Below are 22829 nucleotides of genomic sequence, written 5' to 3' on the forward strand. Positions count from 1 at the left end.
GTTTTAAATGCAGTTTGGATATTCCAAACCAGGTATCTTATTTAATGCTGAAATCTATGTTAATGATTATTAACGGTGTCAAAAACAAATAGAAGGGTTAAATTAAAGAAGCTACATATATAGTCAGATAAATAAAGCAATGTTATCTTGGGGCTCTACTGGTCGTTACTTTTCAACCGACACAAAAGACATTTCCCTTAGTAAAAATACTGTAAATTTCGGACTATAAGCCGCTACTTTTTTCCCCAATGTTCAGCCCTGCGGCTTATCCGGTGAAGCGGCCAATGTATGTAACTTTTCTAACGGCCGCTTATGACGAGGAAGTCTTTAACTCCTTAGATTATGCAAAAACTGTCTATATGACTAAGATTCCTTCATATGGCGAGGAGACACCTTTTGTAGTGACAGTTATAGAAAGATGAGAACAGTATACCATGAATTTAATAATTACAGTATGCTCCTTTAATTGATACGTTGCGTGCGTGTTCATAGTAGCGTGTTGGTACCTTTCAAAGGCACGGTTTGGGATGAAAGATTATTAAAGCTTTGAAAACTCTGTGTATCGTCTTTCTTTGTAGATATGTGTAACCATGTATAATATGTATTTGCAACTGTTTATTTTTGTAATGTATTTATTTTAGACATTTATGTTGATTTTCACGAGCGAATAAGAAAGAATGGGCAGAGCAAACGCGGGCTGATGGGAACTGGGGACAGGTAAAGGTGAGTGTTTGTGAACGCAGGAGACAGTAGTGGATATACATTTTTCCCCACCCTTACCTTTGGAAATATACTTTTTTTTCCTTGGATTACTTTCAACGGGTACCCCGACTCTGCAGGTCTGCATCAAATCATAAGTAGCTTGCTCTGTTCACTCCACGTATCGGCTCGGTATTGCAGTACCACCAGGAACAATGCAATTGCACTGATAGTTTCTTGGCCCTTTGGCTAGGACTTTGATTCAGTTCCTTGACTGAGAGCAAGTGTCAGTCTATTGGCTTTGAAATAAATCATGAATTGACCAATAATAGATTATGGGCGATTGCTAAAGTATTTAAATCAATAAACTTATACCAAATCTTGATAACTTGTTTTGGAAATGCTTAACTGGCTAGAATTTTTAGAAGGTTAAAATAGGCACAGTTGACCACTAAAAGATGACAGTTGGAAATCGAATTTCCTAGAAAATCACATTGATCCACACTCTAGTCTGTAGTACTCTGATATTCTTGGGGGTCCTAACTGATGCCCTGTTCTAGAGCCACAACAGACCTCTTTTTCGGTTGCACTGCACAATACAGTGGCATCAAGTGGACAAATTACACAGTGTCCTTTCAGGGAATTCAATTCAAAAGGACAAAAAGTAGCACATAATTTGACAAAATCGGTCCCAAAAATAACTTTAATGATACAAAACATGTGTCAATTTTCTCAGGTCAACAACCTCCCCAAGTGAGTCGAGCCACGTGGTCCGTCTTCTGTTTGGTGGACTTGATAAAGCCTAAAAATTCCAGCTCCGAAACGGCCCTGATAAACCGAGCGCTGGACAACTGTTAAGAAAACCGATAACCAGCAGCATTAGATTTAACATTCACAAAATATGATTGGAAAGGATACTGTTTGACGTCATCCACTTTTCCAAAACTGTCCGAATCTGGATCATTTCCCTCTGCTGCAGACACCACAGTCGAGTAGGCCTAAAAACAAGCACCATCCAGAACACTGTCAATAATTTGTGATCTGAAGAAAAATAAAGGTACACAGTATGATCAATGTTACCGAGGCAAAGTTCAACGGAGGGGTGGGCGATACTGGGAATTTTCCAATCGAGTTGATCCACGTAAATACAGGGTAATGTCGATCGATACTGATCAGATATGTTTAGCTTGGAAATCATTGAGTAATTCCCCCCTTGAGTTAATTATTTAGAAAAAAAAGCAGATTTATAAGCACCAAAAATGTTTTCTTTTCTATTAAATAACTACATTGCAAACTTAGTATAAAAAATATTTCTATGACAACCGTTTCAGAACTAAAGTCAAGAATCCATCCGAGAAAAAGGGGCAATTTAAGAAAAATACTAAATGTATAAACATGTCAACAAGACCGCGAAAGTACCTTTGATTGCACAATATTTTGAAAATAAAGTACAGACGCTCCCCTACTTACGCACATTCGAGTTGCGAAAACCGGTAGATGCGATTTTTTTTTTTCCGTAATGTTGGAAATTGCTGTAAGTTAGTCACCTAGCATCCACCCGATACCTCCTCCCGTCACAGTCCCAGTTCTTGTGTAAACATACTGTTACTGTACTGTATCTCGAGCGCGCCAAGAACTTTGACATTTTTATTGTTCGATATGTCGTGCATCCATTCAATATGGTTGGTGTAAAGAAGAGGCGAGCTGTTTCTTTTGAAATGAAAGTTGAATAAGAAAGCTTGGTGCGGTTGTAAAAATGGTCGGATCGCTTTTTTTGGCTACTTTCTACCACGAAGGAGGAAGTCGCCTAACTCTTGAAGATCATCTTCCAAAAGTAAGTCAAACTTAACGTTATTTATCTTTATAGAGCATATTATTTTATTAAATGTTTATTTTTCAGTACAAAACAATGCAGGTTACATATATTCCATACAAAATATAGCACTGAAGCAACTTGCGAACAAATTAAACTTACAAACAAATTCCAAATTTTCACATGTTTATATAAACATGTGATGTTGCCACAGTAGCAGACCACTTGAACACACAAATGACACCTGCTATTTTTTCCCACTTTAGAAAAAGTCCACACTGTGCTGCACTTCCTTTTTTGCCGTTGTCCTTTTTAGCTCCTGGGTGTGTAGGACACATAGAATCGGCCTTCTTTACTGCCTGGCAGGCAGAATGCAGCAGCAGGCCAGGTGGATAGTGGATGTCAATTCCACACAAAAGCATAAACTTGGAAACGTCGATAGGTGACAGAATGCCTGCACTACCTACATATAGAAGCGACGCTTTGAGGGTATTAGTGGAGTAGCCAAGTATCAATCCAAGGACAACGGAATCGATCTGATCAAAGAACTTGTTTGGTACTGATATTATTGATATTTGGATGATCTTCCCACCTCTATTAAAAGGTCTTATGAAGTTAGGTCAACCTACTTGCATCCAGTCGTAGAGGTTTATCAGGCGGCCGCACTCCAAGTGGAGCTTGTACACGATGCAAATGTCGGGCGCCGCATTGGAGACGCTCCCGTCATCTGTTTTCAAGCGCTCGTTCTGAAATCATTTTGATAGACGAAAATTCAGAATTACTGACATGCTAATATAAAAAGGATGGAAAATTTTAGGTATTGAAAACACAATAGACTAGACTGACTATTGATAGTAATAACGTCATTTCACAGCCGATATTCTTAATGTATGTCCACTTCATACATCACAATTTATAGGATATAAACTCGCACATTTTACATTACAAACTACCGTAAATTCCAAACTACACAGCACACATGATTTGAAGCCACATGCGCAGATATAAAGAAGAAACTCAACTTTGTTTTTGTACAAGCCGCAGCCTTAAAGAACCATGAAAATGAACTCAAATCATGTTTATTTTTCTCATTTTACAAAATATCAGTGGGGAAATGTCGAGTACAAAGAACTAACACATTGTGCCGCGGTTAAGACACTTGTTTACACACTGTTCGCAGCTGTCAATCATAATCAACTAGTGCAAAAATTGATAGTAACATATACCAGGATTCCTACAGGTTAAGGGAAGTTAAATTCGAGTCTTTTTGAGAATTTTTAATGCCTTCTGAATCAAATAGAAGACCAAAAACACACAATTGAAACAAACAAAACAAAAAAAGACAGATCTTGCACATGATACATGGTGCCTTGTACACATTACCAGGCACAGCTTTTAGCCATGGCCTAAAATGTTCGTCGGACAGCCACTTCTCATAAATGTACACTTTCCTATGGTTCGAAGTTGAATTGTGTAATGTGGGTAGACCTGAGACATGCGTTTGCTCCGATTGGCCCGACTGAAACCACTTCACCGTTTTGATAGTTCCGTTCTTGTGGTCGCGCCATGTTGCTACCAAAGTAAGTCGGGGAATTATCAAAAAATAAACCAATTGATAAATGTCAAACAAATATAAATCTTTAATAATGTGTTCACATTCTTTAAGACTTCAGAAAAGTGGTTCCAAGACTTTTTAATGCCAATGAAGACCTTATTTTTAGAATCATGAGTTCAATTCCTTTTAAGACTTTTTAAGTCTCTGCGAAAACCCTTTCTAACAAGTAATGTTGGACGATTTAGTGTAGTAGCAGGTGAGATACTGGGTGTATTTTTCCTATCGGGCCAAAAACTGCGACGTTACCAGTTCTATTACCAATAATTATCGCGTACCCCTTCTTAGTTAGCAGCTATTGTTGGCCAAATGTTTTGCTTTTCTGTACTAGACATTTCCCCGCTGTTTTTTTTAAATGTAATAAATGGACATAAATTCTTGCGGCTGTTTAAGCCTGCAGCTTGAAATCCAATGCGGCTTGTACAAAAACAAAGTTGAGTTTTTTCCTTAAATCTGGGCATGAGGCTTTTTAACAGGTGCACTATGTAGTCTACAATTTGAAATCTGAAAATTAACAAGAACATCACCACATTTTACTGCCATAGCTAGTCCGTAATTGTCGCTAATTAAGTAATTTTGCTTAAAGTCAAAACGCCTAAGTAAGTCTGGTTTGTTCAAATGGAAAATTGGTTATTAGTTTTTGCACCAGATAATGCCAGCTAATATTCAAATTGTTCAGCTATGTCTGTCATATGACTCCAAATGTGAAAACTCACCAGGAGAAAATAGTAAGGGCTGCTGAGCGCAGCCTGGATGGAAGTGCGAGGTGTGGCGTTGAGGTGACGTCTCACGGTGGATGAAGAACTGTAGTAGCACACTTCGTACAATGTCTGAGACTCCGGTGGAGAAAGGTGACTCCTATGAAGAAGATCAATGGGAAAACTGTCCAAAAGAGAGTCCGCCGAGAAAAAAAAAAAAAAAAAAAATGGAATGGGACTCACTTTACAAGGTTGTCGATCAACTCGAGGACTTCAATTCTCAAATTCTCATAGGGGCTCCGTTTTTTAGACCTTCTGGACTGGTTCATCTCCAGGAGAGCCTGTTGAGAGAATGTTAAGTACCACATTTTCCACGTTTAAATTGTTTTTTTGTCACAATTTTTTTCATACATGACAAATACAAAAAAACTAAAATATGGTCGGGTTCATTTATGTCTCTGTAGTTTGTTAAATTTTAAAATTTGTACCGCAGTACACAAACGTGTGTGTGAAATTGAGATGACAGTGAGTTACCGTGTTAATTCATATATGTTGGGCTCTTTATACACCTACAGTATGTATTGGTTCGTCGATCAGTCGACAAGTGTTGCTGACCAAAATTGCATAACATTGAACGCAACAAGAATTGAACCTGGATAGCATGGGTGATAACACCTACACCAAACCACTAGACCACCAGTGATACAAAAGGCAAATGAATAGGCATTAGATTTGATCTCACTTTCACACCAGTTTTACTGACGGTGCCAGAAACACTGATTTGCATGGTGAATTTTGTTCTATATTCTGAAAGGTTAAACCATATGCACCTTTCCAAAAATGTTTACAAACTTGAAAACATGGAGGGAAATATATATTTGTTTAAATTTTGTTTCTGTAAGAGGACAGACATGACACACACACTTAACGTTTTCTAACACTATACAAGTGTTAAGCATAAATACTGTATTTAAACTAGGTTTGTAAGTATGAGACGAGAGGTAAGATCAGCTGGTACGAGTTTACTGGTATCCGGTTGTAAAAAGACGGGGTGCAGGTTTTTCACCTCGAATGCAGCAAAGTCATATATTGTGGTAAACTAGAGGCCGTATACTAAAACAGAGTAATCATGTGGTGCATCAATCTCCACTGAACCAACTTAGTCTTTGTGATAATAGGCTTAAAGAGCTAATAGATACTTGTATTGCATTTAGGCTTTTAATTTTTTTGTGGCTCCAACACGGCTCCTTCAAAATTTTGGGTTGCCAACCCCTGGGTTAAACAGTCTTTCGACATCACCTGTGTTTCATTAACGTTTCAGTATAATATATATATAGTATATAAAGAACTAATATCGTATTTTGTCGAAAGACTAATTATTTCCTCCATTCTCCAATGTTAGGTTTCTGGCACCATGAGTACAAATGGTGTGTTTATGTAATAACATTTAATGTCTTTTCATAAGTGTATGTAACACTTAATTGTCTCGTAGTAAAGTTTACCGCCGTGGTCACTGTTGGACGCGCCAGGGCTGTTGTTTTTGGACTGTGTTCTGAGCCGTTAGCTTGGCCTTTTGTGTACTTTCTATGAAGTCACTATCTTTGATTTTTGCATTTCGGAGAAGGAATATGAGCTTGCTCTGTCCACTCCACGCATCGGCCCGGTATTGCAGTACCTCCGGGAACGGTGCATTCGCAATGATCGTAGCAAGGCTTTAGGGCTAGGACCTTAGCTTGGCCTTTTGGCTGAGAGTAAGTGTCCCGGCTCCTAGGCTTTGTAGCGTATTATGAACTGACCGATAACGGATAATGGATAATGAATAACGAAGAAAGATCAATAACCCTTAAAAACCCCAAACCCCACCTTAGTTAAATCCCAATGCAAACAATGTTTTGCGATTTTGGTCAGAGTTGTTTATTGATTGAGCAACCATTGCACAAATACCATAATGTACCGTAAATCTGCACACCTATAAATACTCTATGTATCTCCAATCATATCCACCGTATTCTGCAGTGTACAAGGCGCACTGGTTTCTATGGCGCTCTTTCAAATTTCTGGTCGATTTAATTTGTATAGGTCCGGAAAATACATCATTTTGCTCTCTACAATAGGTCTCTCAGTACCTTCTGGAGCTGGAACAGGTCAGTCTTCTTTTGAAGGTTCTTCACAGGAGTGGCAGGGCTCTCTTCACATTGGACCACCTCACCCGCCCCTGTTTGTAGAAGATAAAAGCACTGATCCTAGTTTCAGACATTTTTAGGCACTGCTGACAACTCACCATCCAACTGCTTTAGTTTGTCAAGAATTTCTCTCAACTGGACGAGGGCGCTCTTCATTTTCTTTGAGTTTTCATTCTGCAGGATCTCTGTGCATCTTTGGAGCAGAGCTATCAGCTCATCCTTGGCCAACATTCTGTTAGGGACATTGCAGAAAGGCCATGATTTAAAAAGCAGAATCTTGTGAAATATATCACTGGTTATACAGTATGACTAAAAACAATGCGGGCGGTCACCCAGTTGCCTTGGAACCAATTCTAAAAGTTGGCTTTAGCACAATCTAGTGGTTAAGAGATGAATACCATTGACAACGACCCCCACCATTTCCAGCCACAGACTGTCAAAAAGAAGAAATCTCGAATGACTCACCATTCGTCCCACATGACCTTTTCTTATTTTTGCTTCCATATGGATTATTGGATAACCCATCCCGCTTGATAAACTGACCTACACCCACAATGGACAGAACCACACCCCCCGCCCGGCACTGTCTCCTGACTTGATGGACCTCTTCATACAAATGCACTCATGGACAACGGCGTTTTTCAGTTCAAGGAGATAACCAGCCTCTAAAGATGTATGTAAAGGTTTAAATCACCAAAGTGTTGGCTTGTAATCAAAAGATTGATTTGTTCTAGTGTTCTGTCCAGGATTAATGTCAGATGTTCATTACTTCCATAGTTTACCCACCATGTTTTTTTCAATCACCGCTGAATCCCCTCGACCTTTCACACGTGACTAGCTTTAGTTAGAAACCTGCTGACTTTACGTTTAAATGTTTTGTTTTCTTAATTATTTTCTTGTTTAAATAAATTGTACTTAGTTAGAATAAACAACGTTTGCATCTGTGTTTACATTTTCCAACGGATCAATAATCCTCATTAAAATGAATGAACTGCAGAACAAGTAACTTGTATTGTAACCGCAAAATCAGAGGCCCCATTTGCCCACAAGTTTATTTCTAAATAAAATGAGCTTTTTTTTTTTTTCTAAAATACTCCTTATGTCAGCGGTGCCCAAACTTTTCAGAAAGCGGGCCAGATTTGGTGAGCTGAGAATGTGTGAGGGCCCACTATTCAGCCTAGCATTCTTTGAACAGTCTTTAATGAATTCATCTTTCGTGAAAGGTTTGCAGTGCTTGGTGATCACGATGCACAAGGAATTAGGTCATTGATTTATTACTTAAGGATGAAAATCTCAGAAAATTTCGTGTTTTTTTTTTGGCAAACTTGTCACTTTAAAAACAAACTCAAATTTGCCAGTATTTTTGGGTTAATTTCATTTCTGAAAGTGTGTGTAAAAACCTGGGCAAATAATTGAAAAATAAAAATGAAAAATAAAATATGGTTCGGTTACTTTGAGTCTCAGAGTTTGTGTTCTTCCTTATGCCTTGTAGCAATTGTTTTCAGTTGCACTAATCAAAACAGACACATCTAATCGTAAAATATTACTCAGTGTCCCTTTAAGAAAAATGATTTTGAAAATTTAGAGAAAGTAGGACAACTAACAACAGGTCATAAAAAGAAAAGTGAAAAAGAAAGTCAATAATGGGTCACAATTGTAGATTGATGTCACTCTGCAAAAATAAGGCTTCGATGTTGAAGGTTAAAAAAAAAATCTAATGAAAATGCAACTTGCATGAAAATTACAAAGTCAGAAATTTGACCGAAATAAATATAAAAAGAAATGGGACCTTTTTTTAATTCATATTTTGTGCAACCTGCAGAAAAGGTCCCACAGAGAGATCTCTACAGACGCTCCCCGATTTACGACCATTCGACTTACCCCAAACGGGAGATACAAACATTTTTTCGGGATGTCGAAAAATACCCTGACATTGCTGTAAGTTAGATTTTGTATTGTGTGCAACTTTTTCCGAGTGCAGGACAGTACTGAAGTGCTTTTTTCTGCCATGTGGTGCTGTGATAGGTCACCCAGCATCCAGCCCGAAGAAGAAATCAGTCTTCTACTTCCTGGTTCGTGTGTAATTATAACAACGTGTACTGTATCGCTAGCGTGCTAAGAACTTTGACGTTTTGATTGTTTAATATCTCGTGCATCCATTCAATATAGTTGGTGTAAAGTGTAAAGAAGTGAGCCGTTTCTTTTGAAATGAAAGTGTATTAAGAAAGCTTGATGCGGTTGAGAAAATGGTTGGATCGCTTTTTTTCAGCCACTTTTTACCACGGAAGAGGAGCTCTTGAAGCGCATCCCCCAAAAGTAAGTAAATCTCTATCTTTATAGAGCATGTATGTGTACTGTGCAATAAATGCAACTGTAAATTCTAATTTCACTTTTGTTGGGTAGGATTCCGATTTGGAATATGTCTTCCATGCAAGAAAAAAATGAAATAGGGGTAGCCATTTACAAGCTTCTGCTTCACCCTACATCCTTTCGCCACATATTTATGCAATACATCATTGTATTTTACAGCTGTTTTTGTGCAAATATTTTGTAGTGGTTGGTGTTCTTTGTGTGCTGCAGCTGAATAAAAACCAACAATCACAATCTTATGAGTTATTTTTTACAATACCCCCAGTGCTTACATTTCAGCCATTTTAACGAACTAAGACAAGCAACATTAATTATCCGGGCTTACTTTAGCAGCTTCATGGCTGACTGGTAATCCTCCGTCTCCCAAACATTCTTCTCCAGGCAAATTAAATGGAGCTCACGGATCTGCGGGTAATCCAGTGTTACACTTGCGCTACAATGAGTTTTTTTTAAGCTTTGTCGAAATAAAAGGGCTTCTTGCCTGTTTGCCAAGAGGGTATTGAGGCAGCGACGAGGTCAAAGCGTGAAGACACCTCAACATGGGGTAGTAGTTCTTGTGGTATTTACAAAGGTCGTTCAAAAGCTGGTGGCAAACCTCCTAAAACAGACAAATGCTTCACTCGGGTGTTCATATCAGCCAAGTAAAATCTCAAGGAACAAACAAATTTGTACCTTCAAGTGATTATCATCTTTTAACAGTTGATCCTGCTCTTGGGATTCCTGCTGGTTAACATACCTGAAAAATAAAGTTTGACGTACATTAACAGACAATTTATGGAACAGACCATTTGTTTTTCAACCAGTGTGCCATGGCATGCTAATGTCAAATGACCCTTGCCTAGTGTGCCACATGAATTTGTCCTGAAAGGAGAAAAATGATACCTAAAATAAGCTCAATTATCTGCCATCCACCATATTTGAGGCATTATCCATACTCACAAACACTAGTTTTATGCATACAACTACTGATTTTCTCCCCCTAAAACGTCTATTGTTTTTGGTTTTTTTAAATTAGAAAATCTAGTTGTTTTCTTGTTCAATTTTAAACGACAACAAAAATTTCTTAACTCGAGACGAGTGTTTTAGTCTACGCCTGCTTTATTCTGAAGTGAGGGCCAGTCTTTGTGCGTGAATAAACTGCTCCAACGATCGCATTAGATTTCTGTCTTCGTAAAAGTTTGCCACTTCGGTTTTCAAACAAGTACGTTTTTTAATATTCTGGAGATGGATTGTGTTTTGCACGTAAAAATAGAGTGCATGACAACATCTACCGCTTTTTAATGTCAAAAAGTTGGCATGTATGCATCACCATGTTCAATAATTGTCCATTCAGCAAGTAATACAGGTCAATAATTTGGATGAATTACTTTGTTTGATGATGACATTTTATGGTGCAAAAATAAGATATTATTTTTCTAATTCATGATTACTATTGTCGTTGCTGTCCAGTTCAATTCTACCAGCAAATTATATTGCTCATTTTATGTATTATTTTCTTATTTTAGCAGAAAAAAAGGAATGAAGAATATTGTAAGGGAAATTATGGTCTAAATGTGCTTTTTATACTATATTCTATCCAATATATACTTTTACGTTGATATTTCTATGGTGCTCAATAAGTGTGTGGTTTTACGATTCCGTAAACGTCTTTAGGGTCAGGAGAGTAGGTTTCCCAGGCCAAAGGAACTTTGTTTCTACAGAGCTGGAAGCTCCCTGTTATCAAACCGGTGCATGGAACTTCTTTTGGCAAAACTATGCAACCCCACGACGGGAGCATAACGTTCCCATAGCCAGTTGAACTCTGCCTCCACAACTTTGAGGTCACTGGTAATTTTCCCCAAACTCCTCTCTATGTGCAGACAATAAACTGCTGTGATGTATCATTTTTTTTTATACTCGCACGCCATCTAGCGACCATTATACACTGCATTTCAATATGTGACTCCTGCCTAAACTAATCAGGATGCGCTTACGTGCCTGTGTTTTATGCTATCCTCCAATCAGAAATCTATGAAATAGTATAAAAAAAGAGGCTCACGCTTCAGTCTGTAGAATGATTTCATCTCAATTCAAGAACAGAATTTTGCCTTGTTTCAATGTGCTTGGTTTTCTGTAATGAACAATTTTGATTGTAACTCAAAAGTTTATTATTTTATCCAGACATGGTTTTGAACCTGACAAATATTTAGAATGTATTAATACATTGTAATATAATTATTTTTTGCATATACTCCATTCATATAAAATACAAATATTTTTTAGGTTCCTTGGGAATTATTAAAATAAAACAGGGAGCCTTGGCTCAAAATAGCTTACAAAACACTGATATAGCCAACAAAATAGACACACTAAACTTCATAGGATGCTAAAAGGGATAGTGTGTATTAAAAAGATTTGATATGAATAATATGCAAAAAATGAACGATAATATTAAGGTGCATTTTTTTTAAATACTCGTAGGTCGAAACATTTGCGTTTAGCATACCTTAATTCTCACCTAGAGGGTGCTAATATTATTATTGGATATTTAAGCTGCTACGAGTACCCCCAAAGATCAAAACTCTTGTAAAAGGTTGGGCAACAAAAAAAGAAAAAAAAATGGTGCAGTTTGATCACTTTGAGTCTCTCTACTTTGTATTCTCTCTTGCGCTTTGAGTCACTCGTCGTTGCACTACACAATACAGTGACATCTAGTGGTCAAAAATTACAGCAAGTCCTTTTAATGGCTTGAAGTTGTTATTGTACAATTTAGAATTTGCGAGGAAGGATGGGGGTTGGGGTGCCACAGAGGCCCTACCAGGTGCATAACAACACTTATCAAAGTCTATTTAGAGTTTTAACTTTGACCAGTGAAGCGTGCACCTGCTGAATGAAGGCAGCTGCCTGATCCTCTCCAGGTCCTCGTGGGTAAGACGTGCTATGTTCCGCTCCGCTTCCTTCTTTTTGCAGCACAGCATGCTGAGAGGCTGAGAGTGGAAATGCTCCAGCAGAGCCAGCTTGAACACAAACAAGTCAACATTAGCCTCTTAAGTACGCCGATCACGTAAAACTTAAAAGCCCTCCTACTAATACATTTGCATTGCAATTACCTACTCGGATTTTGACAGTTTCACAGTACGTGATTGAGTTTTGTGGATGAGTATAATCTTGATTACGGCTCAAATCAACACTGTAATTGATCTCTGTTGAAGAATAGCATGATCTTTTTAGGGGTTTTAAGACAAGAGATTGGTCAGAATAAGAGCTGCAGATTAGCAGTTCCAGCAAAAGTTTTATCTACAGAATGTTCTGTACATAATTGTGATACAGACAATGGCTATAAGAATTTGCAAATGCCTAGACTGAGGTGGTTTACCATCAGTCCCATACATAAAGGGCAATCCATAAAAAGATTGTGACTCTATTGCAAAGTTAAACATTATAAAAGAGGTTCCCCAGGTCAATGGAGCATTGTTCTACTAACAACATACTCGTCATCCTTGGGGAAATCTTGCTCAACGTTCGCCTGAACGAATCGCAAGCATTTTGTTAAAAGGGACGAAAACTGGACTTTGATGTGATTTTCTGCGCTGTCCCTCAGGAATGTGCTTGTTTACAAATGAGCTAAAACTGATGTTTCCTGTCTCTCATTGTGTATTCAACTCAAAGAAGTAAGGTGATAGACCCAACATTTGTGCTTAAGGCCGATTCTGACGAAAATAAAACAACTAAAGTCTATTACAACTATATAAATGAAGAAGTTATAATTCAATAAATTACATAATCAGGACTAAATATGGGCAGTGACATATTTCAATATAACAACATTGAATAGAGGGAGAAAAAAAAAAATCCAAGTCGCTTAGTCTTTCATCATATAACCAGGCACACGGTGCATTCAAATAAAGTCGGATATTTTAATTCCAGACACAAATTGTCCGTCAATGCATTCAATGTTAGTAATTGCAAACATCTTAATATACTGTAGGCACTCTATTAAACTACAAGTCGAGTCATGTTTAGTTGTATAGCCCTTTATCACAAGGAGTCTCAAAGGGCTGCACAGACCAGAGACTTGCAAACTACAGACTATTATTACAACGTTTGATCTAAACTTGTATAAAACTGATATCGTTGCAAGTCCAGCTAAAACGGCAATAGAAAGCGATGAATGAAAACAACCCAAAAATGTAAAAATGTTGTGTACACGTTTATTTAAAGTTGCAGTAAATTTCCATTTTAAGTGTGCAGTAAGATCTTACGTATTATCGTACCGTCACTCTTGCCGCACCTTTCAATTACTCATGTAAATGGTCTGCATTTATATACCGCTTTTCAAGTAAATTAAGACCTCCCAATGTGCTTCACACTTTTCCCTTTTACACACTAACCGATAGCAGCGTCAGCCATGCAAGCCAACTACCTGCTATTGGGGGCATTAGGGATTCAGTATCTTGCCCAAGGACACTTCGACATATAACACGGAGGAGCCGGGAATCGAACTTGCGACCTCTTGATTCCAAGACTAGCACTTTACCTCCTAAGCCATATTTATGTTATTCCTGTATTTCTTTTACGTTATATATATCACTATTTGAATGGGTTTTGGTTGATTATGACGAAAAAAATGACATGCATTAGGGAATTTTTAAGAGTATTGTTAACTTAATATACTGTGTAAAAAATAAGGTTACTGTAACACCCTGTGTCAAGAGTAAGGTTGCAGATTAAAAAAGATATACATTATTGTTAAATAGGCACATTAACTTATTCTCTGCAACCTGTCAGCTATATTTTCAAGCTAAAATGGGGAAGCATCGGGTTATACGCGACTGTAAATTTTCAGCTTGGAAACAACTCTACTGCGAATCCATGGTGGATTCTGGTCCTTTTTGCAACTTACCTTTTGGAATACTTAGACAATTCAGCACGAACATCATCAGTGAATACGGTATTATGTGTATTGAAAAAATATCTATATACCCTGGTCATATCCCTCGAGAGGGGTGACCTACAGCAAGACAAACACAAACAAAGACAATAAAAAAGGGAAAAAAGTAGCAAAAAAAAAAAAATTACACAATTTTTTTGGGACCATGGCCAACTCAAATGCCAAAACACCCAAACAAGTTAAGCACCTCGGCACCCAAGTTGGTCATGCTTTCGTCCCTCCAGATGAAACGGGACACAAGAAAGCGGCCATGTCACTCGGGTCAGGGCGACACAACACACTCTTCTTTTCAACAGCGGGGCCCGACAGCTTTCACTGGTTTACCCCTGCCGCATCACACGGGTGCCCTGCCCATCCCTTAGAATGCGTCTAAACATCCCACTATCCTTTCACAACACCTCTCCACTCATTCCTATCACCAACAAGAGCTCGAGCTTTCACTATATTTAGACCTCTTGCCAGCAATGCACTCATAACACCATCTATCAACATCAATCGCAGGCTTCCTCTTGGTCTCCTTCCATTTACTTCTGCTCTGTAGATCCTCTTCAACATTCGCTCCTCATCCATCCTCTCCATGTGTCCAAATCAACCGAGTACTCCCTTATCCACACGTTTGCTCAGTTCCACTACTACTCCAGTTCTGTCTCTCACAATTTCATTTCTCAATCTATCCAATCTTGTCACTCTTAACATACTCCTTAAACAGTTCATCTCAAAAACATTTAATTTGCTTCTCAAATCTGCGTTCAGGCTCCAAGTCTCTGCACCATACAACACAGTCGGCACAATCAGACTCTCTTGTCCCCTCTTAACATCCATACTCATAATCTTGTTGCTCATCACTCTCCTCAGAGCACCCAAAACCTTGCTTCCTTGATTCACTCTATGCAATACCTCGCAATCCATTCCACCAACTGCAGCCACATCACAAACCAAGTACCTAAAGCTTTCAACTGCTTCCAGCACTTGTCCATACAACCTTATTTCTAACGACATGCCCACTCCATCACGTGAACCCTTCATCATCCTGCTCTTCCCAACATTCACACATAACTTACGCCTATCACACACTCTTCCAAACTCCAATACCAACCTTCTCAATGTTTCCTCAGAATCAGCCACAAGCGCTGTGTACTTATTATGTCACAATGCTAAATTACAATTTGCTGGAAGTTGACTCAAAAAGTTACAATTTCTGAAGTACAATTTTTGCCCCAGTTGTGCTTTTTTTGCTTTTTTAAATTAACAGTGATTTATTTACTGAAATAGTTCATTATATATAAAGCAAATATGCAAACAGCAAGAGGTTTATAACAAATTGAGATGGCACCAAAAACTATGCAAAACAGGATAAGTACCTGCAAACCCTTGATGAAGTTCCTCACGGAGAAGTCATGGTAAAGAAAGATGCTGATCAGCACTTGTACGACTTTGCCGGTCATTTTAAAAGGGAACTTAGATGTGAGGATTAACTACAATGCAAAAGGGAGCAAAACACCGTTCAGTCCAAATTCCAATGCAAAATATATTTTGTACCCACCAACCTTGTCAATGACGGTCGCCAGGTGTTGCGTGCACGACAGAGACTGGAAGAGCTCGATGCACAGCAGGGACGACACCGAGTGGGGTAACATATTCTGGATGGTGCTCGGCGATGTAGCGATGCCCAAGATGAACACGAGGGGAAGACGCTCGATGTATCGACTACCGCGTGGAAAAAGAATGCAGCTTCAAAAACCTAATCCCATTCATTTTTAAAATGTTTCATGAACGACAAAAATGATCATGTTCACTTCAGTTTTTATTGACTGATTTTACCTGCAGATGAGAATAAAGTCCTGAAGAACTTTAGGGTTGAAAGCCTCTAGATCTTTAAAAATAATCACAATGGGGGGATGCTGGTCTGGACTTAAAGAACTGCGCTTTTTTCCAGGGGTGCTGGATTTCTAAAATGTAGAATTTGTGTATTTCAATAAAACAAATGAAGTACCATATTTTCTGGAATATAAGACCCACAAAACAACCCCAAATTGCCCTAAAATTTGAATGTGCGCATTAGAATCTGGTGTGTCTTATATGCGGAAAAAAATTGAAATGAATAACCTTGTATGTGCAATTGCCACAATTGCAACAGGAATTTAGCCGGATACCAATGGTAAGATCGCTAAATTCTAACCACCAGTCCGCTAAGGACATGGATGGTTGTTCACAATTGCATAGTGTTGGATGCAAAAGAAAACAAACCCGGATCACAGGTGGAGGGGGGGGTTTGTAGAGGGTTATTGTTCTATATTCTTTATAAATTATCCATTAGCGGGGGTTTTTAAGGGTTATTGTTCTATCTTCGTTATTCATTATCCATTATCCGTTATCGGTCAGTTCATAATACGCTACAAAGCCTAGGAGCCGGGACACTTACTCTCAGCCAAAAGGCCAAGCTAAGGTCCTAGCCCTAAAGCCTTGCTACGATCATTGCGAATGCACCGTTCCCGGAGGTACTGCAATACCGGGCCGATGCGTGGAGTGGACAGAGCAAGCTCTTATTCCATCTCCGGATTGCAAAAATCAAAGATCATGGTTGCCACTACATAGGGGGGTGGGGGGGGGGGGGGGTGTGTAAGGGTTATTGTTCTATCTTCGATATTCATTATCCATTATCCGTTATCGGTCAGTTCATAATACGCTACAAAGCCAAGGAGCCGGGACTCTTACTCTGGAACATATCCACTAGTCCACTGGGGATACAAATGACATATGAAAAGTCATAAGGCCTTATCTCACAATCACACTAGTTTTAGTCACAGTACCAGTTTAGAGAAATGAGAAAACAAAGTGATTAAAAAAATTCTGTATAAAATTGAATATGTTCAGCCATGTTTTTATATATTTCAGACGAACGATTTACATCCAGTTAAAAATGAACAAATTACTTCCCACAATGCTTTCCCCACCCGAGTTCAGTTCAGGATCTCATGTGCTTCGTTAAAACTTTGCAAGTCAGCGATACATTACTGTATTTCAGTGGTCCTCAACCTTTTCGGTACTACAGACCAGTTTAATGTCTGACAAAATTCTCAAAGCCTGGCTCAACAATATCAACAATTTGGTATCGTAAAAGAATATATGTGATGATTAGATAAAACGCAATGCCTCTTTGTGCAATGTGTATCCCTAGTGGTCTAGCAGATTGGATCGTGCTTGCTTCCCATTGCATCAAATATTATGCAATTGTGATCAATGATATACTCAAATTCACACAATCGAGCACAAATATGGTACTTTGTTTTGGTGCAACCCTAGGCCTTACTGTAGTTTTAATTCCATACACCTTACAATCTGGTGTGGCTTGTATATGAAAAAAAAATCACGAAACACTATTTTTAGGGTGTGCCTTATAACCTGGTGCGCTTTATAGTGAGAAAATACTGTAGTAGCGATCAAATTGGAAGGATGTAATCTTACCTTCGTTTGTGTGTCGTACCATTCACAGAGCATGTTAAGGGAACAGTGCACACTTCTGTGGAATGAAGTATTACTTTGTTGAGAATCCGCTGCCTCTTCCTCTTCCTCATCGTCTTCAGCATTTACCACTGAGTTCATAAACCTCTCTAAGACCCTTTTCATCAAGTGCTTCAAAGCTGAAATGGAAGCACATTCACAACTACTACCTTGTAATTAACCTTGCCTATGTATACCAATATTATTTTAATCTTTAGTTTATTACGTGTTTATCCTGTAATGCCATGCCTAATGTAATTGTCAAGTCAAGTCAAATGTATTTGTATAGCCCTTAATCACAAAAATGTCTCAAAAGACTGCACAGGATTACAATGACACCATCGCCTGATCATAAACCAACATGCGGGCAAGGAAAAACTCAAAACCTCAGCATGAGGAAAAAGGCAACATTGAGAAGGGGCCTCACAAGTGGTAATCCCCCATCCAGGATGACCAGGGTGGAATAGATTTAGCATTGGGTCACAGTACACAAACGTAATTGTAAACAAGATTCTCTTCAACCACTGATGCTTGGCCACACTAATTCCCCAATATTTTTTGGGCGCAAAAAAATAAAATAAAAAAGGATGCCTATGTTCAGTATATTTGCTTTCTTTCAGTGACCAGCCAACAAATTATATCATTCATCCATATCAGTGGGTGGCACCAAATGACTCTTTGGTATCCCATTTATGATCTGTTTATGGCCATACTACCCTGAGAACGCCCAATCTCGGCAACTAAGCAGGGTCGGGCCTGGTTAGAACTTAGATGGGAGACCACCTGGGAATACGAGGTGCTGTAAATGGGTCATTTACAGCACCTCGTATTCCCAGGGATAAATAAAGTATCTATCTATCTATCATTTGGTGCACGCTCTGCCGCGACAGCACACACTGTCCATCCACAGCCTCCCAGTACAGTCGATGACTTGACATAACGTACGTGCAAATCTTGTTCAAATTTCAGTCAACAATACGCTCCGAACTGACAAACTACCCAAAAACTGATAAAGATGGACTTTTCCACGCAACAAAAGAAGGTCAAAGCATTTTACGCCACTTTTTTGTCGTTCAGCAACGTCCACAAATACGACAAAATATAATCTGGTGTAAAAAAAAAAAAATAAAAAAAAATAAAAAAAGGAGGGTCCAACAGGGGCGTGGGGGAGACGACCATGTCAAGCAATTTATGATGGATAAGAAAGTCTGAAAAGGTTGTGTTTTGAGTTTGGACTGGAAGATAGGGTGGCAAAATTACTCTGGTCAAGTGGAATTGAGTTCCAGAGCTAGAAAGAAATACCTTAATGAAATTAACCGTCTCTTCAAATCTGAGGAGTGTTTGATGTAGTCGATTTTTTTTTCCTTACTTTCGCCACTTTGTTATTAATTCCCTTACCTGAACATTCCTTGGCCTGAACAGAAGCCACATGTGGAGTGACAGACTGCTGCAGCAACTCTGAAAGGCTTTGAAAGGTCATGTCATGGTCTGGCACGTTTACACCTGTTGTGGACACAAGTTGATGCAACTCCCGTAGCAGATGTTTCATCATTATTGCTCCAAATTTAACATCGTAATACCAAGCATTAGAGCTGCTGTTGGGATTTCACTGGCCCTCATCTGAGAAGCCCAATCGCTGTGTTGTCGAGTGGAGGAACATTTCCTGGTGAAGTCCAGTAAACTGTCCAGGATTTGTTTGTTGAGTTCATCCTGCAGAAGCTGACAGGAAACACATTCAGGTAATCAATACTAAATTTTGATATGTTAAATGAGGGAATAATAATAAGGAGTTATAGAAATTATATATAAATTTGAACCATAGTAGCAATTACCTTTTATCACATACAATAATAGCTTCCAGACATTGCTTTTTTATCTTAGGTTTCGGGCACCAGAAAGTGATGAGAATTAGAATTGTGTTTATTGTGATTGATAACGTAGTAAACATTTTTACAATACGATTAGACACCGCACTCCAGGATACAAACATAATGAAGTCTTAATAGAGAAAAATAAGTAAAATATAATGTCAGGGTACCATGAATAGGAAAATATATTTACATGGTAGCGCATTAGAACAATTGTGCAGTGACATTTAGCAGCAACAAAATTCCAAAACAGGTTGATAATTAAGAAATAAATATTGTCCTTTGCACTGAAGTGATTTAAAGAATAGATACAAGAATTATTCAGGTCTACATAAAGATATCTGGTTACTTGCCAGAGAAATAGACAAAAGACAAACAAATATCAACATATTATAATTTATCTTTATCTCTTCAATAAATAGGAACTATGGGAATACAAATTGGACTTTTTTTTTTCACTCTATAACAAAGAAAAATAAGTGGAAAAAATGTTTTAAAAAATACTTCAAATAGATTGCCCACCCCCCATTTGTATTGTTTTACTATTCTAGGAGCATACATAGGACATTGGTAAACATTGTGCCAGAATATTAGCATTAATAAATGATAATTTGCAATTGCATTTCAATACGATTGACTTTGCATTATTAAACGTATTCACAGATCGAAAATATACAAATTTCACAATAACAATAACAATGTAATTGCCTACTATCTAAAACATTTTGACAGGGAATTTTACTCTTTAAAGGTTGTCTACATTTCTACAGCTGATTTAGGGTATTTTGCACTGCAGAGCGGGAGAGAGCATTAGTTTCTCTCCATCAGGTCAAAGTTGTGTGCCGAGTAAAATTGAAAAATAATCAGACAGTGTGAAAACAATATTGATTACAATTTTGTGGCATTACTTGTCAATACACAGCAATCTGTATTGATGCACTGTAAGGCGCACATAAAATCAGATTTTTTTTTAAAAAGCTGACTATGCGCCTTATAATCCGGTGCGCCTTATATATGGATCAATATTGAATTGCAAGGTCTCGCAACTAAGAGAAGCAGCCACGGACTCCATTTCCCGCGTAGAAGAAGAAGTGCGCTGTGCATACTGGGAAATATTAAACAATTTCTTTTATTTGTGCGTTAGTATAAAGACCCTGAAATGGCTCCTATTAAGAGACACGCTTACAACGCAGAGTTTAAACTCAAGGAGATCAGTCACGCAGTAGAACACGGAAATAAAGCAGCAGCAAGAGAGTTTAACATTAATGAATCGATGGTGCGGAGTGGAGGAAGCATCAGGATGAGCTGCGCCAAGTAAAGAAGACTAAACAAAGTTTCCGTGGAAATAAAGCGAGATGGCCACAGTTAGAGGACACACTTGAACAGTGGGTTGTTGAACAAAGAGCAGCAAGTAGAAGTGTCAGTACAATAACTATTCGAATGAAGGCAACAGCGCTGGCATGGGAACTTAACATTAAAGAATTCAGAGGTGGTCCTACTTGGTGTGTGTTTACGTTTTACATTTTACAGTTATTGTTATTGCTTTATTGTTTTGCACTTGTTGTTTTTGCACATTACGAGTGTCACTATACTGCAATTGCACTAACGTTTAATTAACCATAACAGTATCAGACATTTTTTTGCGTGTTGACTAAATGGAGGAAAAGTAAAATGGTATGCCTTGCTGTTGTTCAAAGATGTTAAAGATGTGTCACGAAAATGCTTTACCTCAGAGAAAATAATAAAACAGCTGTTTATTCATTTCGGGAGTGAATGGAGTTGTGGAAAGCTTGTTTGTTATCTATTAATAAAGTTTGACTGACCTATCTGACTGTTTTATTGACATTCCCTTTAACGCGGCACCATCTAATGGTTGCATAACGCAACTACATCCTCTACAGTAGCCAAGTCAAGTCACATTTATTTATATAGCCCTTAATCACAAAAATGTCTCGAAGGACTGCACAGGATTAAAATTGCAAAATTGCACAATTACCTGATCTTAAACCAGCATGCACTTATAGTGCCTTATAATGCGGTGCGCCTTATGTATGGAAAAAGTTTTAAAATATATCATTCATTGAAGGTGCGCCTTATAGTGCAGAAATTACGGTAAATGGTGGATATGGAAAAGTAATGTTAAATGTTGTCACAGTTGTTCTAATTTCAGGGCTTCTTCTAAAATGCTCCACACATGTGTACATGTGAACAAAACCATAAAAAAACGAGATGTCTCAAAGTCTTCACCTGACTGATCAAAAACAATTCGATTTCTGGATTCAGCACATCCGATTCATTTAAATTCACGTGAAAAACACATTTCTTTTAGATGACCTGTGTTATTTTTGGTCATATTTCTTTTGGGGGGGCTCTGTCAAGTGCAAAAACAGGTGAGATGGGGTTTTGCAATATGCATGAAACGTCATCCCTCCTCATATGCACAGTGAATTAAATACCTCTGTTTCTGATTCAATTTTGTTCCACAGATCGTGAAATAATCTAAACCGTAAATCGCTTGTCTCGGTAACTTCGCAGCCTTGGGTGAAAAAGTCGTCTGTGGGGAAAATAATACACAATTCCACACGTAAATTGTCATTAAAGAGTACTTTGGATTCAGAGTGTAAATGGAAAGCTTGCTTTTACCCAAACTTGGAGATGCCTTTTTCTTCTTCTTGGCGTTTGGCTTGAAAACAAAACAACCCTAGAATGTGGAATTAGTGTTTTAAACAACGAAAACCCAAATACAATACAATAATTTACGTTCGTTTGGATTATACCGTTGATACTGACGATGTGGCCATTGCAGTCTATACACAAATCCTCTCAGTCGTTCCCAAATTGGTTTGTTGAACACACACTTTGACCAAGTCTGCAACGTCCCGCCACAATGACGTCGACGGAAAAGGATGTGTTCACGACTCTCATTCCTTCTTTGCAACGTATTACATACCAGCTGTGATTATTGTTGAGGATAAAGCCCACTAATTCCGAAATGTACATGTTAACTGCAACAAAATCCATTTCTACGACTTAAACCAATTGAAGACGAACGACATTTGTGATCTTGAACAAACACCCTTGACATCTTTTAGAGAGAGTGGCGTTTATGTACATTTTTCCTGGTCGGAAAAACGGTTTTCTTGTCCCGGGTCCTC

General features: G+C 38.3%; 1 protein-coding gene and 2 pseudogenes across 1 annotated transcript; 1 reads left to right on the plus strand and 2 right to left on the minus strand.

The window, feature by feature from the left end:
* Positions 1 to 1384: 1384 nt before the first annotated feature.
* On the minus strand, positions 1385 to 22687 carry orc3 (origin recognition complex, subunit 3). The gene is made up of 20 exons (XM_088354178.1): positions 22452 to 22687; positions 22318 to 22375; positions 22131 to 22228; positions 19387 to 19525; positions 19205 to 19309; positions 17771 to 17946; positions 16127 to 16254; positions 15853 to 16012; positions 15667 to 15780; positions 12238 to 12371; positions 10048 to 10111; positions 9857 to 9973; positions 9701 to 9780; positions 7104 to 7237; positions 6949 to 7037; positions 5066 to 5163; positions 4841 to 4982; positions 3142 to 3258; positions 1618 to 1697; positions 1385 to 1542 (listed from the first exon to the last, which is right to left on the minus strand). Exons 1-20 carry the CDS (start codon positions 22473 to 22475, stop codon positions 1437 to 1439), a joined length of 2163 nt encoding a protein of 720 aa, XP_088210304.1. The 5' UTR covers positions 22476 to 22687; the 3' UTR covers positions 1385 to 1436.
* Positions 6383 to 6519, plus strand: LOC148351764 (U2 spliceosomal RNA; annotated as a pseudogene).
* Positions 16789 to 16878, minus strand: LOC148351765 (U2 spliceosomal RNA; annotated as a pseudogene).
* Positions 22688 to 22829: the final 142 nt, after the last annotated feature.

Source organism: Urocampus carinirostris, chromosome 15, assembly GCF_059441175.1.
Source record: "Urocampus carinirostris isolate Australia breed hairy pipefish chromosome 15, RoL_Ucar_1.0, whole genome shotgun sequence".
Classification (NCBI taxonomy): domain Eukaryota; kingdom Metazoa; phylum Chordata; class Actinopteri; order Syngnathiformes; family Syngnathidae; genus Urocampus; species Urocampus carinirostris.

Bases quoted from the DNA above. Each gene is read 5' to 3' on its own strand.
- orc3 (XM_088354178.1), bottom strand. From the start codon at position 22,475: ATGGCCACATCGTCAGTATCAACG. The intron at 7,038-7,103 runs GTGAGTTGTCAG...TTCTACAAACAG, and splicing joins CAAACTAAAGCAGTTGGATG to GGGCGGGTGAGGTGGTCCAA. The intron at 1,698-3,141 runs GTAGGTTGACCT...GCTTGTTTTTAG, and splicing joins ACCTCTACGACTGGATGCAA to GCCTACTCGACTGTGGTGTC.